This window comes from Meriones unguiculatus, chromosome 1 (assembly GCF_030254825.1).
Source record: "Meriones unguiculatus strain TT.TT164.6M chromosome 1, Bangor_MerUng_6.1, whole genome shotgun sequence".
In the NCBI taxonomy this organism is placed as follows: Eukaryota; Metazoa; Chordata; class Mammalia; order Rodentia; family Muridae; genus Meriones; species Meriones unguiculatus.
Genome location: NC_083349.1, coordinates 25,125,009 through 25,145,896, shown reverse-complemented (window position 1 = coordinate 25,145,896; position 20,888 = coordinate 25,125,009). Strand labels below are relative to the sequence as shown.

At 51.2% G+C, this 20,888-nt stretch overlaps 2 protein-coding genes across 2 annotated transcripts; one reads left to right on the top strand and one right to left on the bottom strand.

Moving 5' to 3' along the window:
- Positions 1-1,347: 1,347 nt before the first annotated feature.
- Positions 1,348-4,445, top strand: Sac3d1 (SAC3 domain containing 1). The gene is made up of 2 exons (XM_021638518.2): positions 1,348-2,121; positions 3,847-4,445. The coding sequence occupies exons 1-2, from the start codon at positions 1,365-1,367 to the stop codon at positions 4,341-4,343; spliced, it is 1,254 nt and encodes a 417-aa protein (XP_021494193.1). The 5' UTR covers positions 1,348-1,364; the 3' UTR covers positions 4,344-4,445.
- Positions 4,446-4,572: 127 nt separating this feature from the next.
- Positions 4,573-16,431, bottom strand: Naaladl1 (N-acetylated alpha-linked acidic dipeptidase like 1). The gene is made up of 18 exons (XM_021638516.2): positions 16,232-16,431; positions 15,975-16,147; positions 15,776-15,897; positions 15,305-15,427; positions 9,809-10,092; positions 9,623-9,727; positions 8,812-8,897; positions 8,573-8,692; positions 8,190-8,275; positions 8,017-8,080; positions 7,862-7,929; positions 7,651-7,742; positions 7,472-7,562; positions 5,740-5,821; positions 5,480-5,653; positions 5,316-5,403; positions 5,121-5,213; positions 4,573-4,889 (listed from the first exon to the last, which is right to left on the bottom strand). Exons 1-18 carry the CDS (start codon positions 16,429-16,431, stop codon positions 4,703-4,705), a joined length of 2,238 nt encoding a protein of 745 aa, XP_021494191.1. The 3' UTR covers positions 4,573-4,702.
- Between the last annotated feature and the right edge of the window lie 4,457 nt (positions 16,432-20,888).

The window sequence follows — 20,888 nt, the reverse complement described above, 5'->3', positions numbered from 1 at the left end:
TGGGGCTCTGATTCCAAGATAGTTTTGGCACATCTTGTCCCTGCACTTACTCAGGAGCAGGATAATCAGAACAGAGTGAACTTTAAAAGGTAATATTAGGCAGACCAGAGAGGTTGGCAGCAGACCAAATTAAAAGCCTCTTCCTACTACTGATGGACAAAGAATGGTGTGGATAAATGGTAAAATAAATAAAGTATTAAGACCTCCCCTTCTTAGGACTGGAGAGATGATGGCTCAGAGGTTAAGAGCACTGGCTGCTCTTCCTAGAGGTCCTGAGTTCAATTCCCAGCAACCACATGGTGGCTCACAAACCATCTATAGTGAGATCTGGTACCTTCTTCTGCCTTGCAGGCACACAGGCAGGAAAAACACTGTATACATAAATCTTAAAAAAAAAAAAAAACAACCTCTTTTTCCTAGGAAAGTGAATTTGGACAGGACCACCGTGGTATCCTATGATTAAGGAACAAAAAAAAATAACAAAATTAGACATATAAGTTCTACAAATACATAAAGCATAAATATTGTATTATGGCAGAAAATAAATAATAACGAACAACAACTTGCATTTTGACCATTAAAAGTAGATAATAAACGCTTGGGACATGACAATCTGCCCAGGCTGGCTTGAAGATTTTCTTTCTGTCTAGCGTCCTTGAAACCACAAGAACTACCAGGCTGAGAATGCGCTGTCCTGCTTTAGCAAAATGTGCCCTTGAAACTACAGTATTGTTAAAAGCTGGGTTGTGGGGTTGATGAGGGAAAATGGCTGTAAGAGATTATTCTGTTCTGTCGTGGTTTATTAATAATAATAACTAAATTTACGACCAAGAGGAAGTTAAAGCACGTGTCCAGGGACAAAAATGATATGATCCATGTTTTGAAACAAACGTGCATCTATCTCTGCCTACTAAGTTCTGTATAAGTAAAGAAGCACCCAGACTGCCAGTGAGTCAGGATATAAAACTCCTCCTGATCCCCGTGCCCTACCCAGTCCTCCCTCACCGGCTCTTGCATCCACCCTTTTTCAGGCCCAGACCCCAACAGCACTTATGTGTGGCCCACGCCTTTAATCCGGGAACTGGAAGGTGGATCTCTATTGAGTTCAAAGTCCGCCTGGTCTATATAGTAACTTCCAGACCAGGCAGAGCTACATAGTTGTTTGTTTGTTTGTTTGTTTTAACTATTACGTTAAAGAGACGATGGGTAGATACGCAAAGCAGTACTACTTATTTGGAAAGCCCCAAGAGCAGAAAGCTAAAGTTCACCAAATCCTAGAACCGGGGAGGTGTGGCCTCATCCCTGGACTACAAACCGGTGCATCATGGGATGACTTAAAGGGGAAAAGCCAAGGCCCGGCGCGGATGACGATGGGAGGCGTTTCTAAAGCCCGCGGGAACAGCCGTGTACCTGCCTTCTCCAGTCTGGGAATATCGGGTGAGCCGGGGTGGGCCAGCCACACCGGGCCCCGCGCGTGTTCCCCGAGCCCACGGCAGGATGCAGCGCCGCGCGATGCTGAATGCGCGTCCTCTGCCCACAGCCCTGCCATGTCCGGCTGCAGATTGCCCACGGGCCTGTGCCCAGACATGTGCCCGGCCTCTGAGCGCGACCGACGGGAGCGCGAGCGCCGCCTGCACCGACTGGAGGTGGAGCCGGGCAGCCGAGGGAACGCGCCCAGAGCCGACCCGCGGCGCACGGTGAAGGAGTACAGCCGGCCGGCGGCGGGCAAGCCCCGGCCGCCGCCCAGCCTGCTGCGGCCGCCCCCGGTGCTCCTGGCCACCGTGCGCTACCTGGCCGGGGAGGTGGCCGGACGCGCCGACGCGTCGTGCGCGGAGGTGGCGGGCTTCGTGGCGGACCGCCTGCGCGCCGTGCGGCTGGATCTGTCGCTGCAGGGCGTGGGCGACGCGGAGGCGGCGGCGGTGCTGGAGGCCGCGCTGGCCACGCTGCTGGCGGTGGTGGCGCGGCTGCCGCCAGAAGAGGCGCGGGGAGCCGCGGACCCGGTGCTGCTGCAGAGGCAGGTGCAGGAGGCCTTCGGTTCGCTGAGGCGCTGCTACGCGCGGGGCGAGGCCCCGCACCCCCGCCAGGCCGCCTTTCAGGGCCTCTTTCTGCTCTACAACTTGGGTGAGTCGGGTCCCAGAGAGGGAAGGGTGAGGATCTGAGGATCTTCAGGGAGAAGCAGTCCTAGCTTTGGCTGCAAAGCGTAGCCAGGGCGTACGGACAGCTTCCATCCCTTAGCAATAGCTTCTCCTTGGGAAAGCCAGTTCGGAAGAGCTGTCGAGTCCCAAATCAGGTTGTTTTCTCCCTCATTGAGGTGGAGGGAGGTGGGATGGTACTGAGAGGGTTGGCCTAGAAAGCGCTTTCCAAAGTTTTTTAAACTACTGGCCCATGAATGAGTCTGACAGGAGTTGTTGAAAGGTTTATTTAAAGAAAATCCAATGGGCATGGTGGATGGTGCCTTTTATCTGAGTACTTCGGAGGCAGAGGCAGATTCTTTGGTGATTTTTATATGTGGATACAGTGTATTTGGATCATACACACACGCAGTGGCTTTTTGTTGTTTTTCTAGACAAGGTTTCTCTGTGTAGCCTTGGCTGTCCTGAACTCACTTTGTAGACCAGGCTGTCCTTGAACACACAGAGATCTGCCTGCCTCTCAGAGTGCTGAGATCACAAGCGTGTGCCGCCATGCCCCAGCTACACAGTGACTCTTAACTTCACTAATTTACAAAAGTAGCCTAAGGTTTCAGTGGCCAAAGGAGGCTAGGGCAGAAAGTCTTCCTCTAAAAATGACCTTTCTAGATAGAGAGGAAAGCCAGCACTGAAATCGTTTCGATACTCTATTGAATAATGATTATTAGTTGGGGCCTTTTTGTGTTTTCCATACAAGTTTCTCTGTGTAGCCTTGGCTGGCCTCAAACTCACAGAGATCCTGCCTCGGCCTCCAGACGACAGGTGTGTGCTCCCTGGGCTCTTTGGGGACTTTTTTAATACTCAACCCTACCTCCCAAATAATTGACACAGAGACCTATTTATTCAACAAGCTTTAACCACTATAACTGGGCAGATACTCATATTTCTGACCCAGTTATGCTAGTCTGGCTACTTCTCAGCCACAGGTCTGTTAACTTGCCATCTTGCCTGCTTCTGTTGTATCTCTCTGTCCTCATGCTGTCTTCTCCCTCTCTCTTACTTATCCTCCTCTCTCTTTCTCCCCTTCCCTCACTAGGATCAGAAGTTCAGCCTTCCTATCTCCTCCGTCCAGTCTTTGGCTCTTCAGCTTCTTTATTAACCAATCAGAGATAACTGGGGAACATTCTTTACACAACTTTGAGGCTGGAGATTCTTTAATAACTTGCCCGTGTCTGCTGTAACGCGATCTCAGTGCACAGAAATCAGCATCTGAATACACAGAGCACAAGACCAACCCCCGACAATACTTTACAGCAGTGGGAAACCCAAGTCAGAAATCTTAGGTTTGAGTCTAGCAGGAATAGCCTGTGCTCTAGGGCAGCCTCAGGCAAGCCTTTAAGTTCTTTTGGCCTATGTCCCCTGTAAATGTAAAACTTCTGCCTTGTAAGGGTTTAGACTGAAGGAGGTCTGGTCTTGTGGCACCTCAAAGAGACCAGAGAAGGGTGTGATGGCTGGAAGAAGGAGAGAGGAAGTAGATTAGCCCCTCCGAGGGGATACAGCCCGAGTTGGCAGGTGGATAGACCCAATTTCTGGAGCTGATCTTGTCTGGGGCTAGACGAGGTGTGCAGGGCTTGGGTCTGGACGGGTGGCATGTGCGGTAAGCCTAATCCGGGAAACATCAAGCATCTTTGTTTCTTTCTGCTTCTGGCCCTCCTAGGCTCTGTAGAAGCCCTGCAGGAGGTTCTACAGCTGCCTGCCGCCCTTCGAGCCTGCCCGCCCCTTCAGACCGCCCTGGCTGTTGACGCTGCCTTCCGTGAAGGCAACTATGCTCGGCTGTTCCGCCTGCTTCGCGCCTTGCCCTACCTGCAGAGCTGCGCAGTGCAGGGCCATATCGGCTCTGCCCGCCGCAGAGCCCTGGCCCGCCTGGCCCGTGCCCTGAGCACTCCTAAAGGACAGACCCTGCCTTTGGACTTCATAGTACAGCTTCTGGTCATGGATGGTCTCCGAGAAGCGCAGGACCTGTGTCAGGCCCACGGACTGACCTTGGATAAAGGCAGAGTTGTATTCCTGAGGGGCCACTACTCTGAGGAAGGACTCCCACCCCCGGGGACCTGCCACATGTTAGTGGAAAGCAAGCTGCAGGGACATACCCTGGAGGAGGTGGTCATGGCGGAGGAAGACAAAGACATGTACAGACCAGGATCTCCAGCTTGAGAGGATTTCCTCTCCCCAAGGACTGGATCAGAGCACTGTGGGTTCCTTTTCATGATTCCCAAGCAATAAAAGAACTTGTTTTATTATGATTCCCAAACAATATCAGGAACTCGTTTGACTTCATCTGTTTGAGGGTGAAGAGGGGAGATAGAGCAGGGAAAAGGAAAGCAGGCTGGGCAAAGGCCTCAACACTCTGCTTTGGGCCCATGTTTCACCCACTACCATAAGCAGTCGCCTCAAAAGCTTGAGAGTGTTTCCTGGTTGTATCTACTGGCCTCAGAAAGGACTGGGACATACCCCAAGCGAAACAGGTATAAGAGGTACAAGATAAAGAAAAAGCCCAAGCGACAGAGCTAGGGTCAGAGGTCAGCCACGGGTTCCAGGGTGGCTGCTGCACCCTCCAGGGCTGTCACTACGATGCTAAGCTGCCTCTGTACTTCAGCCCAAGCTTCAGATCCGGAGTTGATGTCCTGGGCCCTAGCAAAAGCATTGGCCAGACCTGGGAATGTGGCAGTGGAGCCTGTGTTGGGTGCCCAGAGCACGTGGCTGAGGAGAAATGACAAGCTGAGGGTCAGTGAGAGGTTGTCTGGAACTCGGCACTGTCCATAGGCACACATAGAAACTCCTGGTGATCTCTGAAAGCGAGGCCTCAAGCAGTGCAGGGTGGGCCTCGTTGCCCAGCCAGCAGTGAAGGGGCTCATGCAGTGAAGCAGGAAACATCTTCGGGTGTGGGGTCACTGTTCCAGCCCCCTCCCAGGTGCTTGGGCGAAAGCTCACCTATAGTATCGCTCCTCTGGGAAAGCCCGAGGGTTCAGGAACGCCCGTTCCAAGAGCATGAGCTGGTCATTGACCATCCGGACCTGCAAGGGACTGGAGACCATGTGGGTCACTATGCAAGCCAGCAGTCCAGCTGCTAGCGTCATGTGTCCCCGAGGGTCCTCTCCCAGACTCCTGCCCACTGCGGTTGCTCACTCGGGGCTGCTCTTCCTCAATGTCAAGATGCGCTGGTGCAAGGCCAAAGCTGCTGCCTCAAACCTCTGTACTGCGGTCTCCAAGGGCCCTGAGGGGGGAACATCTGGCTTAGCCCTGCCTGGAGATCCAGGGCTCCCCAAGCTTCCGTGCTGGAGTGTGCGTACCCAGGCTGATGTTGTGCTGCTGTAACAGAGAGCCGAGGTCCTTCTGGGCGGCCTGCAGGAAACTGTGTAGTGTCTCGCTATAGTCGCTGACATTGAGCGGCAGGAAGAGGCTGTCGCTGAGCCGGAGAAGCACACTGCCAGCAGTCCTGGCCACAGCTTGATGGCTGCTGAAACCTGTGGAGGGGACACAAGGCCAGGGTTGAATCTTCAGCCTATCCTCCTGTCAGCCTCAGAATGCCCTGTCCCTGTCCCCTCCTCACCAGGGTCCAGAAACTTCTCCACGTAATCAAATGTGTCAAAAGCCGTGTGGTAGGTAGGGTAGATCCGGGCTGAGGTCTTGCTCTAGAGGAATTAGGAAGAGGGGGTAGGCTTGGGGTGGGAAATGGGTACCCACAATGAGCTACACTGTGTGAGCTGTGTAAGCACAGCCTCAGTACTTATCACATCTGGGATGTGGGCTTCAGAGGAGGAACTGAGGCTCAGGAATTAACACCCCAGCTATCACCCAAGTAGAAAGGGGGAGGAGCCTGGGACTTTGGTGTCTGATAATGGGAATCCCAGCTCTACCACCCAGGGGCAGCAAAGGCAGGGGGAAAGGGGATTTAGAGCATCCACTTAAGACGAGCAGGCCAGATTCACTGTAGCTCTTACTTTAATCCCCACAAGTGTGAATCTTCTTAGTTCCCTAACATTTTTTGAGGGGGGAGGGGGTGGCGAGACAGAGTTTTTAGCTGCAGTCTTGGCTGTTCTGAACTCACTCTGTAGACCAGGCTGACCTCAAACTCAGAGATTCCCCTACGTCTTCTCCCAAGTGCTGGGATTAAAGGTGTGTGCCGCTACTGACTGGCTCCTAACGTTCCTGATTAGTGCTGATGACCACACAAGCATCTCCAAACTCAATTCTGCTGAGTCACTGCCGTCCTATAACTGACTGACAACGGTCTTTTCCTCCTCCTGAATAACCAAAACAAGTATTTGAGGAGTACAAACCTGCTCAGGGAGGGTAGGAAAGGCAGCCTGTGTTGCCCAGCGTGAACAGCTGGTTCTGATTGTCAACTTGATACAGACTAGAATCTCCCGATACAGACTAGAATCACCTGGGAGGAGTCCCAGTAAGGGACTCTCTAAATCAGGGCAGCCTGTGTGCATGTCTGTGAGAGTCTTGATTGTGTTTGTTGAGGTGGGAGGGCGGAAGAGACTGGCCAGCTTGAGTGTGGTGAGCATAGCTCTGGCAGGCCTTGCCCTTTCCCCACGGCCCTCCCTGTCTGCCTTGTTGAGAAATGGTTAGATTGCGTTCCTAAAGCTAGCCAAGGTCTGTTCCCTTACTTGGCCACTTCCTCCTCCTGAGGCTAACCACCAAGGTCCACCTATCAAAGTATTTAGGTCCAGCAAGCAAAAGCCCCCTTTGGCTGCCCTAATCAACATGCTCATTTAAAATTAAACACCTCATCCTAACATGGGGTTTCCCCTTTTGCCCTTCAGAACTGACATGGCCCTAGGTGTCTCGTCAGCCTCCTTCTTCCTTGTCCTCTGTCTCCTCTCTTTGTCTCTTATTCCCCACCCTCTGTTGCTCTGGGGCAAGTCTATTTTGCACTGAAAACTTGGTCTGGGGTCCTGGGCCAATACTTTTCCTTTCAAGGATCATACTGTGGGTAGCACCATTCCCTAGGTCAGGGATGGAAAAAGCACTAGTAATTGTGCTTTTACTCATTCCCTTCTGCTCATTAACTGTGAAGGTAATCAAGTCTCTGGAGCTCCTGCCTCTGTGACTTCCCTGCCGCCATGCACTAGGACCTGGATTTGTGCTAAAATAAGCCCTTCCTCCTCCCAGCTGCGTTGGTCAGGGTATTTTCTCACAGCAACAGGGGTGAAATCTAAGACACACGCCTGACAGCTGCTTAGTGAGCGAACCCGATCCGGTCTGCACTAGAGCCTCCCCTGAGGGGTGTTGGCAGAGGTACTGAGAGGGGAGTGGAATGGCGGAGTCCTCACCCGGTCGTAGGTGTAGGCCAGGTCCATGGAAGAGATGCCCAGGAAGTGAACGAATGAGGCGTAGTCGCTGCCTGCACCCAGTGTACCCATGCTAGAAGAGGGAGGAGGATAGCATTGGAGGGTGCCCGGTGGACATGCTGGGCCCGTGGTCCTCCTGCCTGTCCGGTTTCTGGGCTCACCTGGGAACCAGGCCGTACACTGGACTGCTGCGGTTGGTGTATCGGATCCAGTTGTCATAGATGCTGAGGCCGCTGGGACCTGGTGCACTGATCTGGCACAGAGAGAGTCATCTGCTGGCTCAGGAAAGCCAGCTTCAACAACCAGGCCCCAACCTCCAGATCAACTGTGATTCTTGGGCCCCGTCCTACTACCCCCCCCCCCCCCCCGCACCTCTTTGGTGGCAGAGAAGATCAGGCTTTGTACAGGCGGTGTTCCCTGTGCCCGGAGGGTAGCATTGGCTGTGAAAGGAAGCAAAGAGGCCTGTTCAGACCCAGCCCCTCCCTTCCTTTCCCAAGCCTACTCCCAGCTGCCTGAGCCTCCCATACCGAACACGGAGATGTCAACATTGATGTAGGTCACCGTGCGCTCCTGCAGCTTGCTGAGGAACTCCTGTGCAGAAGGAGGTGGACAAGGAGGTGGGGAGGCAGGAGGAGATGGCCTCGGCCCTTTGCTGCCTCCTCCAAGGACTCCTGCCTACTCCTTTGTGGGCCTCACTCACCTCTGTGAATTCCGTAGAGCCGATGAGCCCGAACTCCTCCGCCCCCCAGCTGGCGAATATGATGGTTCTGCGAGGTCGCCAGGTACCTGGAGAGAAGGCATGTGGGGTCTGAGGGCAGGGTCCTCTGACCCAGGGTGACTTAGGGAGTAGGCTGAGGACACAGGAGAGAGGGAGAAGCCTGTGGCTCCTGACTCCCAGGACACACAGGAGGCTCCTGGAGATGGCTGCATACATCAAAAATTTGTTCCTTGAGGGCAGGGGCTGGCACCCAGGTATTTATGTCCCCAGAGCTCATGGCCTGGCTCAAGTGAGGCCTGAAGATGAAGAGAACAGAAATGACTCTGGGGCTTCTGGGGAGTATCCAGGAGAGAGGATGGCCTCACCCTTCTTTAGCAAGGTCCCCAGAACTCGAGAGATCTCCAGGAGGACAGCGGTGCCGCTGCTGGGGTCCACTGCCCCGTGTACCCAGCTGTCTCGGTGGTTTCCGTAGATCACATAACGGTCTGACGGGAAGACCAGAGTCAGAGCGGCAGAGAAGGGACAAGAGAGGGCAGGCAGGCCAAGGTGGGCAAGGACCCAGGGAAACTTGAAGAGGGGCAGGATTTGGTGTAAACAGGCTCACCAGGTTCCACAGCCCCCTGGATGATTCCCAGGACATTGGAGGAGCTTCTCAGCTCCAGCTTGTTGTGGACATTCACTTTCACCTCACTAGGAGTGGGATGAAGGATGTGGTTAGAATTTAAGCCCTCCCCTGTCCCCATGTCACATTCAGTACAGGCAGTAAATATGGTCTGCTCAGGCTCTGCCTATAGGGTGCCATGCCTTTTAAGGCAAGTCTGTCTGTTCTGGTGATGCTCCAGCACTGAATCCTCAGGGGAAGGAGTGCTGGGTACTCAGGTAGGGCAAGAAGAGGTCATAGCTAGCTAGAGAGGGAGCTGAGCAGCCAGGGACAACCAGGGTAATGAGAGGAGCAGGCAGGAAGGAGGTTGAAGGTGTCCATCTCTGGGTTGGAAAGTGGGGCTAACAGAGGGAAGGCAGCACGTCAGTTAATTGCCCTGTAGGACTAAGAAAGGCAGTAAGCGAAGCTGTCCCTCCTTTGGCTGGGAGCCTCCTTGGCTTGGGAAGATGGGACACCTAGTGGCCAGGGATGCTCAGATGGGGAAGCTGACCATGGCCAGGAGTGCCCTGCACAGCACGCTCAAAGAAGGGAGTGGCTGAAGGGGGAAGTGGGTGGGAGGGGCAGGGAGACCCCATGGGTTCAGGTGGGTCACGGTCATTTTAATGAGCTTCTTCCAAAGACTAAGCCATTCTGGAGAGGGTTAGGAGACCACCTTCTTGAAGAGGGAAGAAGGAAAGTCAGGAAGAGGGTATCGGGTATCAAGGGGAAAAGGGGGGCTAGGGGGCAGGGAAGGAAGACAGAAGACCCGCCTCACCTGCCTGCTGAGAAGTTTCCATTCTGCTTGAAGCCTGGCCCCAGCTTGTAGTCACAGCCCAATGCTCCCTGCCAGGAGGCTGGGGCAGAGGTTCCGTTGAGGTTGCTGGGGAGGAGACAGTGCCTGTGAGGTTAGGTTTGGTATCTGCAGGTGTCCGGGGTCAGGACAGGCTAGGCACAGGCTCACCACAGCAGGTCTTTCGCATCCTCAAAGCCTATAGGCTGGGCGGGAATTGGGGGGAATCCAGAGATGTTGTGACGGTCCAGGCGGAAAGAAGAGCGGTGGGCTGGAAGGTAGGGAGTCAGAGGGTCCCCAAAATACTCATAGTAGGAGCCTCGCTCCACACCAGAGGGGGGCAGGCCCCAGGAGTTCGGAAAGGTTTCACTGGGCAAGCTCTTCCCGTCATTGATATCAGCAGGGTCCGTGTACACCAGCAGTCCTACCACTCCGTGTTTGGCAGCATTGATGGCCTGCAGAAGGCAGAGAAGGCTGTGTGACGGGTGAGGACAGGCTTGCCTCCTCCTCTCTTCTCTACATGGAAAGCAGAATTGCTCCGTCTTCCCATGAGCAAGATAATATTGGTGCAAGACACTTAGGTAGAACTACTTGGTCCAGAGGGGATATCCAGCTGGGAAAATGGGAGGCATCCTGTGATGGAATACTGTGCAGGCATATAAAAGAATGAGGTATAAGTCATTTGTGGTGGCTAAAGCCTGTAATCCCAATACTCAGAAGCAGAGGCACAGGACCGATGTGCAGTTGAGGCTAGCCTGGACTACAGAGTGATACTTAGTCTCACCAGTGCTTGAGATTATAGGCAAGTGCTACAAACTTTCCGGGCTGCTGGGAATAGGATTTAGAGCCTTGTACATGCTAGGCAATCATTCAACCTACTGAGCCACATCTCCAGTCCAACAATGGCAGGTTATTCTGCCTTGAAAAGGAATAAAGTCCTTATACAACCTCAAGGAACCTTGAAGTGTTAGGGTAGGTGACATAAGTCAAATACAAAAGAATCCATATTGCAAGTAGGGTTTCTGCACATCTTGGATCCCAGGATTCAAGAGACTAAGGCAGGCAGATCCTTGGGAGTCTAAGGTGAGCCTGGTCTATATAGAGTTCTTGGACAGCCAGGGATATAGAGAGAGACCCTGTCATAATAAACAAAAACAAAACAAAAAACCCATAAATGTTGTATGATTACATTTGTAACCCCATCACAAAGGGATGCCCTCTTCTGGCCATGGAAAGCACCTATACAACATACACATACATAGATAGATACATAAAAAACAAATGTCTGAAGTCCTTTGTCATTAAAAAAAAAATTAAAAGTTGGCAGGGCTGGAGAGATGGCTCTGTGGCTAAGAGCACTGGCTGCTCTTCCACAGGACCTGGGTTCACATGGGAACTCGTAATCTATAACTCCAGTTCCAGGGGACCTAATGCCCTTTCTGGCCTCTGTGGGCACTGCATTTACAAAACACTCATACACATCAATTAAAATTTCAAAAGAAAATGGAGGGTTGGAGAGATGGCTCAGAGGTTAAGAGCACTGGCTGTTCTTCCAAAGGTCCTGAGTTCAATTCCCAGCAACCACAGAACGGCTCACAACCATCTATAATGAGATCTGGTGCCCTCTTCTAGCATGTAGGCACACATACAGGCAGAATACTATATAAATAATAAAGAAAATGGAATTGAGGTTATCAGAGGCCTGTGGTGCAATGAGAGGAGAAATTGTTAAATAGAATTTAGCTTCAAAAATAAAAAGACTAAATTGTAGTGGCCCACAAATTTTATTTTATTATCATTTTTAAATTTTATGTCTGTGTGCGGGTGTCAGATCCCCTGGAACAGGAGGTACAGACAGTTGTGAGCAGCCATGTGAATGCCAGGATTTGAACCTGGGTCCTCTGGAAGAACAGCCAGTGCTCTCAACCACTGAGCCATCTCTCCAGGCCTGGTGAACCACACTTTTAATTCCAAAACTCAGATCTCTTTAAGTTTGAGGCCTGCCTCATCTGCAGATTGAGCTCTAGCCAGGGCTGTTGCACAGAAAAACCCTGTCTCAAAAACAAACAAACAAAAGAGAAAGAGAAAGAAAGAGAGAGAGAGAGAGAGAGAGAGAGAGAGAGAGGAAGGAAGGAAGGAAGGAAGGAAGGAAGGAAGGAAGAAAGAAAGAAAGAAAGAAAGAAAGAAAGAAAGAAAGAAAGAAAGAAAGGAAAGGAAGAGGGGGATTTTCCTTTCAGTTGTATCTGTGTATATGTGTCTGTGTGTCTGTATGTGAGTATGTACATATGAGTGCCAGTGTCTGAGGAGGCCAGAGCTGCCAGATCCCTCTGGAACTAGAGTTTTAGGTTGTTGTGAGCCCCTGACGTGGGATATGTGAACTGAACTCAGGCCCTCTGCAAGAGCAGTATGTACTTTTTAAAAAACACTAATTCCTTTTGTATAAGGTTCTTTTTGTTTGGTTGTTTCTGTCTCTGCAGTACTGGGATTTGAACCTAGGACTCTGTGCATGCCAGGCAAGCATTCTGCCACCAAGCTATAACCCTGACCCAAGCAGTATGTACTTTTAATAGCTGAGTTATCTCTAGAGCCCCTGGAATGTTGATTTTAAATAATCCTAAAGCTCAGAACATAGACAGTAATGATGGTGCACACCACCAGTGTTCTTAACACACTGTAGACTCTAAGATGGTGACAGAAAAACCAGGCATGGTGGCTCACAACTGTCATCCTGGCATTCAAAAGGCTGAAGCAGGAGGATCACGTTGAGTTGGAGGTAAGCCTGGGCTACATAGTGAATTCTAGGCTAGCCTGGTATAGCAGCATAAGACCTCAATCTTCCTACACACCATTTAGAAAAAAGATAAAGGTTGGGCGTGGTGGTGCACACCTGTAATCCCAGCACTCAGGGAGGCAGCGGCAGGTGGATCTGTGTGAGTTTGAGGCCAGCCTGGTCTACAAAGAAAGTCCAGAACAGTCAAGGCTCCACGGAGAAACCCTGTCTCAAAAAAAAAAAATAAATAAAAAAATAAAACTAAAAAAGAGAGCGATACTAGCAAGAATATAACTTTGTCGGTACAGCCCTTTCTGAGCATGGACAAAGCCTTCGGTTTGATCTCCAGCACCATATAAACCAAGCCTGACACACACCCGAAATGTCAGCCTGTGCTGTATGGAGGCAGCAGACAGCGGCTACTCAGGGTCATTCGTGAGCTACAGAGTAAACTCAGTGCTAGCCTATGCTACCCCAGACCCTGTCTCATAAACAAACACATAAATAAAAATGTAAAATGAAAAGCAGAGGCTGGAGTGTAGCTCAGTGGCAGAACGCTTTTGAAGAATGTTGTTTTCCAAGAAGATCTGGCCAAGAAAACAGAACTTCCAATGATCTCAGACAACAAACTATCTTACATTAGTAAGAAAAAAAGCAGGAGGCTCTGGAGAGATGGCTCAGAGGTTAAGAGCACTGGCTGTTCTTCCAAAGGTCCTGAGTTCAATTCCCAGCAACCACATGGTGGCTCATAACCATCTATAATGGGATCTGGTGCCCTCTTCTGGAGTGCAGACACACATGCAGGCAGGGTACTGTATACATAATAAATAGATAAATATTAAAAAGATAACACAGAATGCTAAAGAAAAAAAATTCTTTGCATGTAACCCTGTAATTCTAGTTTTACCTTCAAAAGGCACTGGACCCTGTGCTGGCTACGTTTTTGTGGACTTGACACAAGCTGGAGTCATCTGAGGAAAGGAACCTCAGCTGAGAAAATGCCTCTATCGGATCAGCTATGGGCAAGTGGGGGGGGATTCTTGCCTAGTGATTGATACGGAGGGTTCAGCACATGGTGGACTTCCATACTCCTGGTCATGTGATCCAGCTTTAAAAAAGCCACACGGAACAAGCCGGCCAGTGACATTCCTCCATGGTGTCTGATTCATCTCCTGCATCCAGGTTCCTGCCTTGAGTCCCTGACCTGACTTCCCTCGGTGATGGACTGTGACCTCAGAGTTGTCAGCTGAAATAAACCCTTCCTCCCTAAGTTGTTTTTGTCATGGTGTTTATCACAGCGATAGACAGAAATCCTGACTAGGGGGCTAGAGAGGTGGCTCAGAGGTTAAGGGCACCCTCTGCTCTTCCAGAGGTCCCAAGTTCAAGTCCCAGCAACCACATGGTGGCTCACAACCATCCATACTGAGATCTGGTGCCCTCTTCTGGAGTGCAGGTGTATATGTAGACAGAATTTTTGTATACATAATAAAGATTAAAAAAAGAAAAAAGAAAAAAAAACCCGAGTGCATGTGCGTGTGTGCGTGCGTGCGTGCGTGTGTGCGTGTGTGTGTGTGTGTGTGTGTGTGTTTATGCAAGAGTCTGTACACATGTACAGGAGGCCAGAGGTCAGTGCCAGGTGTCATCCTCTATCCCTTTCTACCTTCTCTCCCTGTAGACCAGGTTTGTCTCAAAGTCATGGAGAGGCTCCAGTCTGGGTTTAGAGGTGTAAGCCACCATGCCTGTTTTTTGTTTGTTTGTTTGTTTGTTTTGTTTTTGTTTTTTTCCTGACTTGGAAAACACTGTGTAGATCTGGCTGGCCTGGAACTCACAGAGATCTTTCTACCTCTTTAGGGACTTAATCCCCTCTTGGGGATTAAAAGTGTGCTTCACTTCAACCTTATTTTTTGAAATAGGCTCTCTCCCTGAAATCTAGAGCTCTCAATCCAGCTAGACGGGCTGGCTTGCCATCCAGTGAGCCCCAGGGTCCTATAGGACATGTTACTGATGGTCTGCTTTGGTTAACCCCACCCCAGGCCCAGGAGTACAAAAGTTGCTGTGAGCAGACACTAACTAGACTCTGGGCCTGAGCTCAGCACCCAGAAAAGGAGTGGACTTTACAAAGGATGAAAGGAGAGAGACACAAACAAAGCAGGGCTCAGGAAACATGGCTGGCTCCCTACTGAGCTCCGGAATGACTTCCTGCCTGTGTTTCTCCCCTTCTCATGGTATAATCTCCTGGCTGGGGAGGAAATGCCAGTTTTTAAGACATTAGCCTGCTGCTTTCATGGAACACCAAGTCTCTGAATAAAACACAACTTAGAGATTCAACTCCTGGACTGGTGAGGCGGCGTAGCAGGTCAAATGTGTTCACCACCAAGCCTGATGACCTGACCCTAGTACACACATAGTGGGGAGAGAGAGCTGACCCCTGAAAGTTGTCCTCTGTTTCCACACACAAGGAACATTCTTCCCTTCAAAAATATATAAATCAAATAAACAAATAAATAAAATAAAATGAATAAGCAAATGTAAAAAAAAAAAAAAAAGGTTAACAAAGATTTTTTTTAAACCTTTACACTTTCAGCAATGGGGGTGGGCAGGGAGGCACATTTTTAATCCTAGCACTCGGAGGGGGCAGAGGCAGGTGGATTTCTGTGTGATCGAGATCAGGCCGGTCTACATACTGAGTTCCAGGACAACCAGGGCTTTATGAGACAGAGAGAGAGGCTCCTGGGGCCCCCGGCAGTGTGACCGAAGGTGTTCAGGTGACAAGGATGACCGCACCTCACAGCTCCGCCTCTTCCCAGTGCTGCTTCCTATCTGCTCTCTCCCTCCTGTTTTCCTGTCCATCCCTGGCCCTTCTCCATCCAGACCTCAGCATAGTGAACGTTACTCACCTTGGCCCCACGCCCTACGCCTCCATAGCGAGTCAGGGCGATGGTGCCACTGAGGTTGATGCCCCGAGCCTCTAGTTCCTTGAAGTCCTCTTCGGAGCCTCGGTTGGCATAGACAAGGAGTCCCTAATCCCAAAAGGGGAGAGCTGTAGAGGCAGGCTTGGCCAAAGGCAGGTAGAAAGGGGTGCAAAGATGGAAGAGCAGCAACAAGAATTTTGGTTCTGTTTCTCCACCTTACCCAAAGCTGTATGCACCCTCTTCTCTATCCAGGGGTGCGATACAAGATTTTGGGCAGGGACTGCTAACTAGCGTGTGTTGATGGACTGACTGACTGACTGATGGAGGCTAGGAATAACAAGAACATGTGTAAGATTAAGGGCGGGGGGTTGGGGTTCCACTTGAAGCACACTCTGATGTCTAGGGGACCAAGAAGAGACAGAATATGGCGGCAGTGGCGAGGGGTTCCCGGCTCACCTTTGGGGTCCCAGGGGGAGCATAGGCAGCATAAGGTTGCAACACGCTGGGCCCCGCCTGCTCCCCAGTCAGGTTCTTCTCAAAGGGTTGGAAGGAATGCAAGACCGTTCCGCTGGGGCCCACTGTGCAGGAAAGGCAGAGTCCGTACCACGCCTAGCAGCAGCCCTCACCACCCCGCCATTCCTGGACAGGACCTCACCGACTTCCACGCTGTTAGGCTGCTCCTCGCTGGGGAAGGAGAGCAGGACCTCATACTCGTAGGTCTTGGCTACGTCCAGGCCAGTCAGGGTATCCTTCCAGCGCTCCAGCACCAGCTGCACCAGGGCCTCATCCCGAGGGCTGGTGGCCACATGTGGTTCCTTGGAGAGTTCTCTGCAGGGTGAGCCGGGGAGGTTAGTGTGTCTCAGGGGAGGCCTCTGGCTGTCAGCGGTTCCTTAGGGTCGATCCGCTTCTCACCGAAGGTTCTCTCGAATCCTGCTGGCATCCAGTTGTTTCATTATGGAGTCAAGGATCGCCAGGTCCAGGCCCTGGGAGTCTGAAGCACTGGGGGCCCGAGGGTCGGTTGCTTTGGGGATGGCAAAATGGCCCAGAATGATCCCTAGCCCCAAGAGGGCAGCAGCCCCAATGCCCACCCCCAGTATTTTCACCCAGTGCATCCTGTGGAAACAGCCTGACAATCCTGGCTGGGCTTCCTTATATATTTGGTGTTGGGCTGGTTAACCATTACTCAAGGGTGGTGCTGTTCTTTTGCCCCTGTGCTGACAAGCCAGGGGACATCTTGCAGTGCCAACAAGGAGTGGACACCTAGACCACATTTCGCACTGTTCTCTTGAAAGGGCCCTAGGAAGGAACCAGCACAATGCAGGGACACCACTACCGGCAAAGGGAATGGTCCTTCCAGTTTTGCAAAACTGAAGGTCAGTTTTGCACATCAGGCCTGGGAGTCAGGATCCCCAGTCTACACAGGGCTCTGCAGACTGCCCTGCTGTGAGCACCATTACCTTCTGTGTCCTCCCTGGGGATGTTCAGTACTGGTACCATGCTGGCTTGAGCAGATTTTTTATTTTATTTTATTCACTCATTTATTTATTTTTAGTTCAACTGATGTCACTTTGCTAGACAAGTTGTGAGATGTTAGACAACCCACTTAGCTTCTCAGAGCCCGTTTTCTTTGCTAGGAGATGGTGGCGATGGAGACCTTCTTTACAAAACCTTGCTGATGTCTCCTTGAAGCAAGATGCCATCCGTAGAGACGCTTAGCCCCGTGTCAGAGCATGAGAGGAGGGGAAGCTGGCAGGATTTTCTGTTTCTGCCCCTCAGTTTGTGAGAGGAGATGGCGATAGGTCTTCTCTGCCTACAAAATGAACCAATTCAAGCCAAATTAAAGTATAAAGGAAGGGGGTTGGGGATTAGGTCAGTGGTAGAGCGCTTGCCTAGCAAGCGCAAGGCCCTGGGTTCGGTCCTCAGCTCTGGGGAAAAAAAAAAAAAAAAAAATATATATATATATATATAAAGGAAGGTTTATTGGGAGCAGCTTTCACGAGGGTTCATAGTTCCCAAGGAACCGGGGTGAAGGAAATTGCCATGCAGAGGGAGACAGAAGTGGGGGCAGAGAGGGAAAGAAAGTGCTTGCGTAGAAAGAGGAGACAGAGGGAGAGAACCAAATACATAGTGAAGAGCCTCTGGGGGAAAGGAAGTCCCTGGGCTGGAAAGTTCTGGTAGGGACTGAGGGATGCTGGGAGAATCTGGAGGCCAGGTCTGCTTTGGTATGTCAAATTGGTGCCCCAGCTGCTTGTCCTGCCAAGGTCAGAATCCCAACTGAAGGGACCCACATCCCCAAGGCAAAGCAAGGTTCTCCATCCCTAGATGTGGAATGTACCCATCAGTCTTTCTTTTCAAAGACAGAATCTCATTGTGTAGCCCTGGCTGGCCTCTAGAGCAGGCTAGTCTCAAACTCACAGACATCTGCCAGCCTCTCCCCTTTCTGCTGGGATTAAAGGCTGCACCACCATGCTCTGTCCTCATTCATCCCATCTGTCCCTCCCCCAATCCATCTCCTCCTCCATCCTTTTACCCTCCCACCATCCCACCCGCCTCTTTACCCATCTTCTTCTCTAGCCTTCCACTTACACACTTATCCATCCACCCATCTTTATCCCCTCCTGTGCTTTCACCTTCACTTATGCAGCTCTAGGCCAGCTTCAAGGCAGGCCCTGGGGAAGCAAAGTCCAGCAGGGCTAGGAAAGATAGACAGGCTTGATGATTATCAGGGTCCAGGCTATGGCCTTGGGTCTTATCAGAAGATTGTTAATTTGGAGAGCACACAGCTTCCTTAAGAGGAATGGGGGGGAAGGGGGTGGAATGACAGTTGCTAAGGTTAGTTGATAAGCTGAGCCACAGAGGTCCTGATGACACCCGGGGCATAGCCACACCCTGTCCTGGAAAGATTTAGTTCTTTGAACACTTGAAGCCAGGGTGGACGCATAGACAAGAGTGAGTGTGTAGCTGTGCTTGGGTACGGCTTGTGCCTCAGAGCATGGTGGACCACATCTGTATTCGTCACATTTGAGAAACCAACTCAGGCCTGGCATGATGGGACCTGCAATCACAGCCCCTGGGGGGTGGAAGCAGGAGGACTGGAAGGTCAAGACCAGCCTAGAAAACAGTGAGTTTGAGGCTAGCCCCTGAGACCCTTCACAAAAAAAAAAAAAAGGGTTGGGAGGAGGGCTCAATCAGTGAGGTGCTTCTATTCCAGGGTGAGGAGCTGAATCCCATCTCCAGTACCTCTGTAGAAGGTTGAGTATAACCCTAACATGAGGACTGGGGGAGTGGGAGGGGAATCCTCAGGGTCTGCTGGCCAGCCAATGTAGCTGAATCTGGGAGCTCTGGGTTCAAGGAAAACCCCTATCTCAAAAAATAAGATAGAGGGACTGAAGAGCTGATTCAATTGGTGCAGGACCCAGGCTCAGCTCCCAGAACCAACATGGTGGCTCACAACCAATCCCCCCTAACGCCAGTTGCAGAGGATCCGACTCTCTTCTGACCTCTGCAGACGCCGGCATGCACACGGTGCGTAGACACGCATGCAGACAAAACACCCAGACAACAAAAATAAATCTTAACGGGCCAGGCAGTGGTGGCGCACGCCTCTGATCCCAGCACTCAGGAGGCAGAGGCAGGTGGATCTCTGTGAGTTCAAGGCCAGCCTGGACTACAGAGTAAGTTCCAGGAGAATCAAGTCCACCACATAGAAACCTAGTCTCAAAACAAACAAACAAACAAACAAACACCCCCCAAAACCAGTTATTTAGATGGAAGTCAGAGGACATCCTTTGGTATTTTTATCCTTTCATTTGGAGGTCAAAGGCAGGCCATCAGGCTTGGTAACAAGTCCATCACCACTAAGCTTCACTGGCAGCTCCTTCTCCCTTAAGCCCACAGACCATCTCCCCACCCAGCCCTCAGCAGACCAGGGCTTCCCAGATCACTGCTCTGACAGTCTCCTAGCCCTGGCCCATCCCCTTGTCCTGCCTCTTGGTATCAAGGCAGAACAGGCAGTCTCCATCTGAGGTCAGCCTCCACCCTGGGACCTGAAGCACAGCCTCTTATAACTCAAGGGTGTGTCCCGGCCCCAATTGTGCCCCAATCCTGTACACAAGCACCCACACATAGATGTTCAACCTGTGTGCATGTATACATGATACGAAAACACATATGTTCATCCTACACCCCCCCCACACACAAACAAAAGGAAACCCAAACCTACTTCTCCTGGGCCTCTCAAGCCAGGCAGAGGGCAGGTAATAACCAGAATTCAGTAGGAAACATCACACTGAATTCCAACAGGAGCCTCTGCCCTCAACTACGTTATAGATAAAGTCTGTCCAGTCGTGGCACCACAGCTGCAGAGGCCTCAGCTGTGATTAGAGCAGGAAGCCGGGGTGAGGCTGCAGCTCTGCTCACACTTAGCAGCTGTCCTGTCGCAGTCTCTAGGCAGGAAAGCACCAACCGGCTCTGTGCTTCCTGGGAGATGGCACCAGAGTGGACACAGGGCAGTTGGTCAGCCAGCCCGGTGTCTTGACGGGAGCAGTCTGGCCTTCCTTTGAGTACCATGTCTGGGGGAGCCCCATGTGACCTGAGGCCCTGCGGAGCTGTCACGGCGGGCTTCCCTGTGGGACTTGTGTTAGAAACGGACTTTTCGCCGGGTACTGCCTGCCTGGTGGTGTCAACAGGAGTGGCCACAGGGCTGAGTTTAGAAGAGTACAAGCAGAAGCTGAGGTCTGCAGGGCAGGTGGGTTACTGACATCTGTACCCCTGTGGCTGAGAGCTGGCTAGAGGCTCTCTTACTAGCAGCCTGGCCACCTTGGTAGTGCCTAGCAGCCCACTAAAAATCCCCAGTGTTTTCCTTATTTAGTTTATATTCACTCTGCTTTGAAAGGAAGTGGGGCACAGACCTCCTCAGTCTTATCTGTTTCTAAGTTCCATCTTGTCTCTTACTAGGTAAGGAAAGTAACTTTTAGCTGCCTAACAGGACAGTTTGGCTGTGAGTTTCTGGAGTGAGAGTTCCCACCCAATGGGAAATTGAGATATGCCATTAGCAATTACAAAAATGATGTCATGCTCAGAAAAAGAGGCCTGTTTACGTAGAAGTGGGATGGGACAATTGTTGCTGACAGTGAAATCCTGAGGAAGAGGATGTGGTGTGGACCACTCATGACTGAGGTGGCAAGAGCTTGGAATCACTGCTGGAGACAAATGTGTTTCTTTTGCATCAGGAATTGGCTGCAGGCTAGAAAGATGGCTCAGCTTGCCACGCGAGCCTGGGCTTCCTAAGCTCAATGCCTGGAGCCCACATAAAGGGGAACAGAGAGACCTCTGCGCCTAGTGCTCTCTGACCTCCGCAAGCATCGTGGCACACGTGCCTCCCCCTTATTGTTAAATATAATTTTAAAAATTACCCCTTATTAATGTCAACCAATCAAAGGGTCCAAAAGGCTTATGAGTATTTTATTATCTTGCCCAGAACCCAAGTATTTAGTCTTCAGTCCTATTGGATTATACTTCAAGACTGAGCCAATCTAAACTGAGTAACGTGGATGCAAGCGAGGTGGGA

Coding starts and splice junctions, on each gene's coding strand:
- Sac3d1 (XM_021638518.2), top strand. CDS start 1,365: ATGACGATGGGAGGCGTTTCTAAAGCCCGCGGGAACAGCCGTGTACCT. Junction 2,122..3,846: donor CTTTCTGCTCTACAACTTGG/GTGAGTCGGGTC, acceptor TGGCCCTCCTAG/GCTCTGTAGAAGCCCTGCAG.
- Naaladl1 (XM_021638516.2), bottom strand. CDS start 16,431: ATGCACTGGGTGAAAATACTGGGGGTGGGCATTGGGGCTGCTGCCCTC. Junction 9,728..9,808: donor GATGCGAAAGACCTGCTGTG/GTGAGCCTGTGC, acceptor TCTCCTCCCCAG/CAACCTCAACGGAACCTCTG. Junction 5,404..5,479: donor GCAGCACAACATCAGCCTGG/GTACGCACACTC, acceptor TTCCCCCCTCAG/GGCCCTTGGAGACCGCAGTA.